At 53.1% G+C, this 8,836-nt stretch overlaps 1 protein-coding gene across 1 annotated transcript in view; it reads right to left on the reverse strand.

Moving 5' to 3' along the window:
* Positions 1 to 2,111: 2,111 nt before the first annotated feature.
* Positions 2,112 to 8,836, reverse strand: part of DIP2C (disco interacting protein 2 homolog C) — a 195,093-nt gene continuing 188,368 nt past the window's right edge. Inside the window, exons 35-37 of the mRNA XM_021707986.1 lie at positions 8,469 to 8,543; positions 4,953 to 5,127; positions 2,112 to 2,239 (exon numbers count right to left, since the gene is read on the reverse strand). Coding sequence (XP_021563661.1) covers positions 2,112 to 2,239; positions 4,953 to 5,127; positions 8,469 to 8,543 — 378 coding nt within the window. The remainder of the gene's footprint in view (positions 2,240 to 4,952; positions 5,128 to 8,468; positions 8,544 to 8,836) is intronic.

Raw genomic sequence — 8,836 nt, forward strand, 5'->3', positions numbered from 1 at the left:
CGGGCTCTGTCCCGGCTTGAGGCAGGAGGTATTTGGGGGGCCCACTGGTGGTCTAAGGGCGAGGGCAAGCCAATGAGAAAAGGGGGCGCCGGTGCGCTGGCTTTCCCCCAGCTTTACTGAGCTTTAACTGACAAGAAAAGGCATGTAAATCAAGGTGCACATGCAATGCTTTGATGCCCACAAATATTATGAAATGATTACCACTGGGTGCGGTAATATACCCATCACCTCACATAGTTTCCGTTTTTGTGTGTGATGAGAACATTCATGATCTCCTTTCTGGCCAAGTGTAGTACAGCAGCTCACGCCTGTAATCCCAGCAGTTGGGAGGCGGAGGTGGGAGGATCGCTTGAGTCCAGGAGTTTGAAACTAGCCTGGGCAGCATACAAAAAAATTTTAAAAATTACCCAGGCACGGTTGTGAGCACCTGTTGTCCCAGCTACTTAGGCGGTTGAGGTGGGAAGATCGCTTGAGCCCAAGCACTCGAGGCTGTGGTGGCCATGACTGTGCCACTGGACTCCAGCCTGGGTGACAGGACAGAGTATGATTCTGACTAAAAAAAAAAAAAAAAGCGCATTTTGTTCTGGACATCCAATATAGATATTAAGTTGAAAGGGGACCTTGGAGAATGCGGTCAACAGTTCTGGACTTAGCTTTGTGATCACTGCACACCTAAGGGGCAAGCCTGCTGAGAGCTATTTCCAAGAAGACGTCATGCTGGAACTTAATTTCTGTGGTATGGCTCCTTGTGACGCTGAAATCCTGCTCTGTATGCCCAGGTGAGCCCACGTCATGAGCTTGTGGTATCACAGCTGCGCTCCCTCTCAGGCACTTTCAGTGTAAGTTTCCAGTCCGAGAGCACGGAAACGCAGCTTGGCTCTCCGCAGGTGACGGAGTGGGATGTTTCCCCGCAGGATCCCAGCGAGGCCCCTCAAAGCTCACCGTGAACTGGAAACCAGACAGAAAATGCCCAGGGGAGGTGACAAAATGCAACTGGTATTATTTTCTTAAAAACACAAAAACAGAAGGCTGTGACTGATGCTTGCGGCTGTTTAGATGGGGAATGAGGCAGCCTCTGCCCGGCTCTGGGGCTGTGTCTTGCTTGCCCTCTACTCGGGTAGGGAGGAGACTGACGACTTGAGAATTCTGGGGTTTAGCCGATCTGGAACACAGGCCCATTCACGTATTTAGAAACTCTAGGTTGTATATTCTGCCAAGTGCTCATTGCTCAGATTCAGCAAACGGCTGTAAATACCAGCTTCTACTGCACCCCAGTTAGCAAACAAGAGGAATGAAGAATCTCAGGACCAGTCCTCCCTACCAAGAAAAGCTGTTTGTGGAGATTTCAAAGTGTGTTCTTGTAAGGTTTCTGACCCGAGGTTATGTCTGGCGCCCTCGGTAAGCACTCTGCCTACTATTAAGGGAGTGAACGCTTCTAAAGCTGGTGGTGCCGAGCCATTTTTCATCCTTAAGTGCCACATAAAGGCGCTGAGCAAGCCTGCAAAAGTCACCAGCATGGCTGACTTAACTTTCAGCACTTCAGCATCCAGGCCACTCCAAAGGGTTGGGAAGACCAGTGAGCACACCTCTGCCCCTTCCTGCTGCTTGTCTCAGCAATTTGTGCAGATTAAATGGGCCAGAGCAGAAGACAAAGTCTTCCATTTAATTCGGCATCCTCACCTGGGTCCAGACTCTGTCTTGGCCCAGGCCCCCGCCAGGGCACAGGTGTGACAGGTACGCCTCGTCCCTGTCAGCTTGGGTTTGACCCAAGCAAGTCTTCCTCTGGAGAGGTCTCCAGAAGCTTGGCCCTAATGCTGCCGGTTCTCTCACCTGTGCCCCTGTGTCACATGACCATGACAATGCCCAGGTCGACAGTCAGGAAAGTCCTTTTTGTATCACATGCTTTTGTACACTAAAAACAAATAGCCACTCTGCTTTTTGGAAATGTTATAACGCAGTTTTCACTGCAGTAAAGTTCTACTTCTTCAGGTAACATATGAGACACTGACTCCGTGCGAGGGGAGTGCTTTTACGGCTTTCACCCCTGAAGCGTCGACCCTCACGCTCCCCTCTCTGCCTTGTGAGACTCCCCCCACCATAAGCCCCCCAACTCACCACTCGGTCACGCTTTTATGGGCCCTGATGACCGAGGTCTCGATGTCAATCGGGTGGTACCGCATGCCCCGTAGCTCCATGGCTTCGTCCAGTGCCCCGACCACGTAGAGGGCATCATGGCGCTCTGTTGAGGGACAAGCGTGTGTGAGCTTCATGGCAGTGCTGCTCGAGCCACTTGTTTTAAGCAGAAATGAAGGGGCAGCCCCTCAGCTCCCCACCCACTGTGGGAGCTTTTCTGTCCTCTCAGTAAGTCCTGCTTTTTCAAAAAAAAAGAACCACCACCCAGGGAGACAGAGATGGGTCACTGATCTGAAACTGCCAGCTCCCTCTTGTAGGAAGCTCCCCAGGAAGGCTTGCCCGCTGGTGCCCGGGCAGACCGCTCAGCCCCTGCGACCGTGCTTCTGTTCAGGACGGACCTTGACCTGGGCTGGCTCTGTGTGTCGCCAAACCTGATCCCTGTTCATCAGGACCCAAGGGACAGAGCCAGCACCCAGGCCGTGCCCTGCAGTTTGAGTCCCGTGGACACACGGGCAGCGTCCCCAAAGCCCCACCTGCCAAGGCCACACAGGAGGCAGCACGGGCCAAAGTGGACCCAGCTCCCCCCAACTCCAAAACATGGAGAGCCTCACTGTCCTGTCAACTCCGGTGTGAGTGGGAGGAAAGCACCGTGTCCAGTGGTGCTCCTGCATGAAGCTTTCCTCGGCGTGTGAAGCCATGAAACCTAGGATAGTAACAAGGACTACATGTGGTCAGTGCTGTCCTTCCTTAAAAAAAAAGGAGACACGTCCTTGACTTTTATAGGGCAGCAGGCGTTTCAGGGACAACTGGAAAGAAATGACTGGCGAACGAGGTCTGACAGTTAGGTGCGCGAGCTCATCCCAGAAAAAGGGCTCCACACCTCGTTGCCAGATATCCCTGTGGGCACCTTCCAAGTGCCCCCCTTGGGAAGCTACGCACCAACGCCAGTGCCTAGTCCGCTCATCAAAGCAATGTGAGAACTCTTTCTGGAACAGCCATGGGAGCTGGCATCGTCTTACCTGTGACGTCCTGAATGTCATCCACATGTCTCCCTTTCACATTTCCTTTCTCTTAGGGAGGCAAATCAGGTGAGCAGGGAGGGTGTTCCAACGCAGTTTTAAGTTTCCTGGCGAAAACGCCCTCCCAGACAGTGCTGGGTGAGTGGGTGCACTGTCATCATGCAAGAGCTCCTTCAGGACTGTTTTCGCACACATCTTTCTCATGTCGAGATTTTCAGTTAAGATTTGCCTGTTTCTCTATCAATGTGCTTTGGTCTGCGGTGCTGCTCACAGCTGACTTGGACGCACAATCTTGATGGGCTTTGGCAGTGTTTCTTCAGTTCTGCTCGTTCCTGGCCGTCCTCACTGCTCCTCATCAGTGACGCTTCCTCTTCCCTCAGAAAAACCTCTGATCTATCTGTCCCCTGCCGTTTTCTTCACGGCATTATCCCCATAAACTTGGACTTACACATCCCTGATTTCACTTCCACTCTTACCAAGTTTAACAAGAAATTTAACGTTTATTTGTTGCTCTAACTCGAGCCCCAGCATTCTGGCGACAAGAGCTCTGATGGCCCTTTCAGCCAAAGAGCTCCAAAACTACTCTGACGGGTGGACCCGGCCCTGATGTCGGTGCACAGCTTCCCAAGGGAGTGCTCTGAAGGTGCCCGTAGTGATGTTAAGCAATGAGGTATAGAACACCATTTCTAGGATGAGTTCGTGACTGTAACTGTTCGACCTTGCATAAAATAACACCAGAAAAAAGCTATTCTAACTTAAGTCAGACAATGGCTTCTGCTCAGGATGAGAGAGTCATGTGACCTGTGAGGGGAAATGCGGGGGTGGGGCCAAAGCAGCAACAGGGTCCCCAGGAGTCGGCAGGACAGGCTTTCCTGGCCCGCCTGTGGGGGGGTCACCGGCCACCAGCTTTACATCTTTAGACTGAACTCTTCTAGGATGCTGAGAGCAAAACAAAATGGTCTCCCACATACAAACGCTATGGCAGTATCTCTCCCCACACTTCTCCCAGTCTAGTCCCTGCTGGGCCAGGCAAGGAGAAGTGTACTGGACAGGTAATGTCAGCTGGACCAGGCTAGGGTAGGTGTTCGCCAGGTGTGTAAGCTGGGCCAGGCTAGGGCAGGCATGTTAGACAGGTGCGTGAGCTGGACCAGACTAGGGTAGGTATGCTAGACAGGCATGTGAGCTGGACCGGGCTAGGGCAGGTATGCTTGACAGGTGTGTTAGGAAGCCTCCCTCCTGTCCAAAACTCATCTCCCTGGGGATCTGGCCAGGATCTCATTGAGAACCTCAGCCACTATCCTTGTGAAACAGCCAGATCCTGCCTCCACCTTTGGGGGAACTAAGGAGGTGAGAAAGTGTCCCGAATCAGGAAGTAGCTGAATGTGCAAGCACACTTCTGCAGACAAGCCCAGAAACAGCCGCAAGCAGGTGTCTATAGCCGACGGTCTGGATTCTGCCTCAGTGGAGCCGGTGGAGTGGGCGGGTCTCAGGCTTGTCCCTGAGAGTGTGTGGGCCGAGGCTTCGGGCATCTGCTGCCAGAGACACCGAGCCTGTGCTGGGCAGCCTGGGCCCTCCCTGGCATTCAGGAGAGTGCAGGGTGCGTGAGGCGCAGTTGCAGCCTGCTGGGCACACTCGCCTCCTGCCTTTCTCTCTTTCGCACTCGGCTGTGCCATGTGGGTCTGAGCTGGCACACGCACGTCCTCCGGTAGGCTATCCCACGCCTCAGGCACATTTCCCGTGTCAGGGGACAGCCCCGCCTCCCTGCCCCGGGTGTAGGGGGCCGGCCAGCCGGGCGCTCACCTCCATTTGCATCTGTGAGCTCGGTCCTCCGCAGGAACCCCAAGTAGCCCGTGCGTGCCCAGACGGTCTGGGTGTCTCCAAAACTTAATCTTGAGCTGAAGTGATCTGACTGGAGGGACTCGTCTCCGTAGATCGTGAAGTACCCACTGGCGTTGTGAGCACTGTGAACCCAAATCTGTGGGTGGAGGGAAAGGTCACTGTGGGCGAGTTAGCTTTAGACGCCTCAAGGATGTGAGGCTAAAACGACCTGTATAATCCTGTAAATTATATTTAGTGCCATTCAGAGTTTCTTTGAACTGAAAAACTAAGGCGATGCCAATCTCGTCAGGTTTCTGGAGAGACACACACAGACGCTGAAATACAGGCACTAAACCCAACTGATGGTCAAGCAACCAACCAAGCCATCCATATATCAAGAACTGTATTCAAGCTGATTAATAGAAAAATTAAAAAACGCTTTTTTTTTTTTTTTTTTGAGTTGGAGTCTCACTCTGTCACCCAGACTGGAGTGCAGCGGCCGCTCCCAGCCACCGCAGCCTCACCTGCTGGGCTCCAGCGATCCCTCCGCCTCAGCCTTCCGAGTAGCTGGAACTACAGGCGCGCGCTACCACGCCCAGCTGATTTTTTGATTTATTGTAGAGATGAGGTCTCGCTGCCCAGGCGGGTCTCGAACCCGCGGGCTCAGGCAAAAAACAGCTTTTTACAGTAAACACATCAAGTGAACAAAGCTGTACTTTTCCAAACACAACAATTGTTTCTAAAGCGCGATCAAGAAAAATGTCAAAAAGTTTTAAGAATTTTTCTTCCAAAACGATGGTTAGCATCGTTTTGGAAATATAATTGCAACAAAACACCACAAAACAAAACCAGTCCTCAGAGGGAAGGACATACAGCGCCAAAAAGAGAAAGGAAGACGTCTGAACATCTGCTGTTTGGGGAAACAGGCAAGCAGCGCAGGGGTGCACTGACTCAAACTGGTGCCAAGTCGATGGCACAGGACTGCAGATGGACTTGGGTGAAGAGTCAAGCCAGGGAACTCCCAGACACCACACCACCGCCCGCAGCCCGCTCTGCACAAGAGGGGTCATGAGCGTCAGGGTGTTCACAGTGCTCTGGGGTTGGCACTCTTCATGATGCCATCAACACTGAGAAGTGGTCAAGTTCCCCGAACTCAGGACCTCTGCCTGGTTTGCCACTGTGTCTCTTGCCCTCAGAACAGGGCCGTGCACACAGCAGGCACTCAGTACCTGCTGAGCAAACGAAGAGTGCCATGGAGAAAGAAGGGACACCAAGGGACGGGGGCCGCGACAACCGTCCTCTGTCTCCCAACACACGTCTTCTTCATTAAGACAACGGGACAGATGTTATTCAGCCTTAAACACGGAGAAACCTCTGCCGTTTGCACCCCGTGGATGCGCCTGGCGGATGTCAAGCTGAGAAAGAAGCCCGATGGAGAAAGACAAACGCTGTGTGACCTCACACACGTGCGGTCTGAAGAGCTGAGCTCACAGAAGCCGAGAACGGTGGTCTCCAGGGCTTCAGAGGGAGGGGGAGACGGCCAAAGGGACAAACCTCCAGCTGCACGTTCTGGGATCCACCGCACAGTGTGGTACTGTCGTTAATAATACTGTGGTCTTTACCTGACATTTGATACGAGAGCAGATGTTTTTCTTTTTTCTACGTTGGGGTCTCCCTCTGTCGCCTAGGTGGAAGCGCAGTGGTGCAATCACAGCTCACTGCAGCCTTGACCTCTCGGGCCCAGGTGATCCTCCTGCTTCAGTCTCCCGAGTAGCTAGGACTAGAGGCACGCGCCACCATGCCTGGCTAATTTTTTGATTTTTTTTTGTAGAGAATGAAGTATTGGTATGTTGCCCAGGCTGGTCTCAAACTCCTAGGCTCAAGCAATCCTCTTGCCTCGGTCTCCCAAAGTGCTGGAATTACAGGCACGAGCCATCATGCCTGGCCCGAGAGTAGATATTAAATGTTCTCATCACATGCAAAAATGGTAACGATGTGAGGTGATGGCATATTAACTAACTCAAGTATAATTATTGTATAATATTTACATCAAGGCATCGCACAGAGACCTCAATAGATGTAACCTTACTTGTCGGTTAGACTTCCGTAAAGCTAGGGGAAAAGATGCGTTCCCAGTAAGACAATCACTGGCAGATTTCACCTGTGCTGGCTGTGCTCAGAGTGCAGAGAACTCTGATCTCAGCCTGGCTGGTCCCAGCTGTTCTCAGGCCGGCTGCTGGGACCACCGGCCAGGAGCAACCCCTGTGGGGACCCTCGCCAGGCGCCCTGAGAAAGCAGGTCCTCCACTCCCAGCTTTACTTCTAGGAACACACTTCAAGGAAACCCATAAGCAAGAGCTGCGTGGACTTTCGTCTGGGTTCTGCTCCTTGCGTGTGGGCAAGAGAGTCGAGTGGGAGCCACAAAGGAGCCCAGGACGAAAAGGAACCTGGGACGTGAGGACTGGCGTGGAGCCATTTGCCGGTGACGTGTGGCCCCACAGGCCGTGTGGAAACGCGCTTCTGGGCGTGCTGCCGCCCGAGTCCTGGAGGTGCAGCGGGGCCAAGGAGTGGTGAAGAGGTGAGTCCCACATGCTGTCAGGAGCCGTTCGGGGCGGAGGACAACTGAAGAGACAGGGCTGGTGGCAGCTGCTGCGGGCGTCCTCGGCCTGCCAAGAGGCTCTGTCCAGCGCCCACACTGGCCGCAGATGGGGCCACGGGAGGGAGGGCCAGCATGCTGACACCAGAAGGCACGGGCACGCGGAATGTGCTCTCTTCGGATGTTTTCCGCTTCTGTGGTGGAAGCAGCGGGTGGCCAGTGGAGAGACCGGGAGAAGGGCGGGGTGTGACACACCTGGTCTCGGCGTGGGGAGCCGCAGGCGCCAGGGCCTGCGTGAGGTTGATGGCCAAGAGCTCAGACCGAGGCTGGCCGTGCGGGGGCACTCGTCTCCAGGTCTCCAGCCATGCCATTCATAGCCAGCAGCACCACCAGGGTGGGCTCCGTCTTAAACACAGTGAAGTGAAAGCATGAGGGCTCCACTGCTTGCTTTCCGGTCTGAAGTAACAAGTAACTGTTGCTTCTCCAATCTCACTGCTAGTGTTTATTGATGCTGCTGTCATTCTAAGGTGGCATCCCTTCCTTTGTGGGTTTCTCTGTCGTTTCCTGATGAAGGACTCCCCGGTAACAAAGGCAGGAACGTGGAGGACACACTCAAGAGCTAAGCCAGAAGGAAATTGGCCCTTAAACCTCTTCTGGGTTCTTTAAAGAAGATCTGTCATACTTCCTTGAGGAAATCCCATTCTGTAATTCTGAACTTTCACGGGATCGTTTAAGCCCTAAAGCTTATTATCTCATGTTACTTCCCAGTCATGACTTACTCAACTTAAGGTGTGTCCTGCAGACCTATGGCGTGAAAACAGATTTGACTGGTGTCAAGGGGAGCAAGAGAGAAGCTCGGAACAGACATGGAAACTGGGTCTCAAAAGACACACCAGGACTCACCTCTCCAAGGTGCGAGTCTCCCAAGGGTCCTTTTGTTTCTGGGTTGGCAATTATGATCCGAACTCCTGGGAGAATCTGTTTGGGAGAGGAGAGATCTCTGGTAAGTGGAAAGAAAGACAGGCAGACACTACACACGGACCAACCTCAGTCTTGTCTTTATGCCACCAGCCTTTCCAAAGGTCATATGCCGGGAGCATGGCATGGATACGAGTCATGCGCCATTATGAAATTACAGCATGACAACTCCATTTTCATTGCCATTGCTATCACAGTGCTATAGCCTCCGGTACAGTGACCTTAAAAGTAAGAACTCTCAGCCGGGCTTGGTGGCTCAGCCTATAATCCCGCGCCTTTGGGAGGCTGAGGGG

This window comes from Carlito syrichta, unplaced genomic scaffold, assembly GCF_000164805.1.
Source record: "Carlito syrichta isolate Samal-C Ts95f unplaced genomic scaffold, Tarsius_syrichta-2.0.1 Scaffold130363, whole genome shotgun sequence".
Lineage (NCBI taxonomy): Eukaryota > Metazoa > Chordata > Mammalia > Primates > Tarsiidae > Carlito > Carlito syrichta.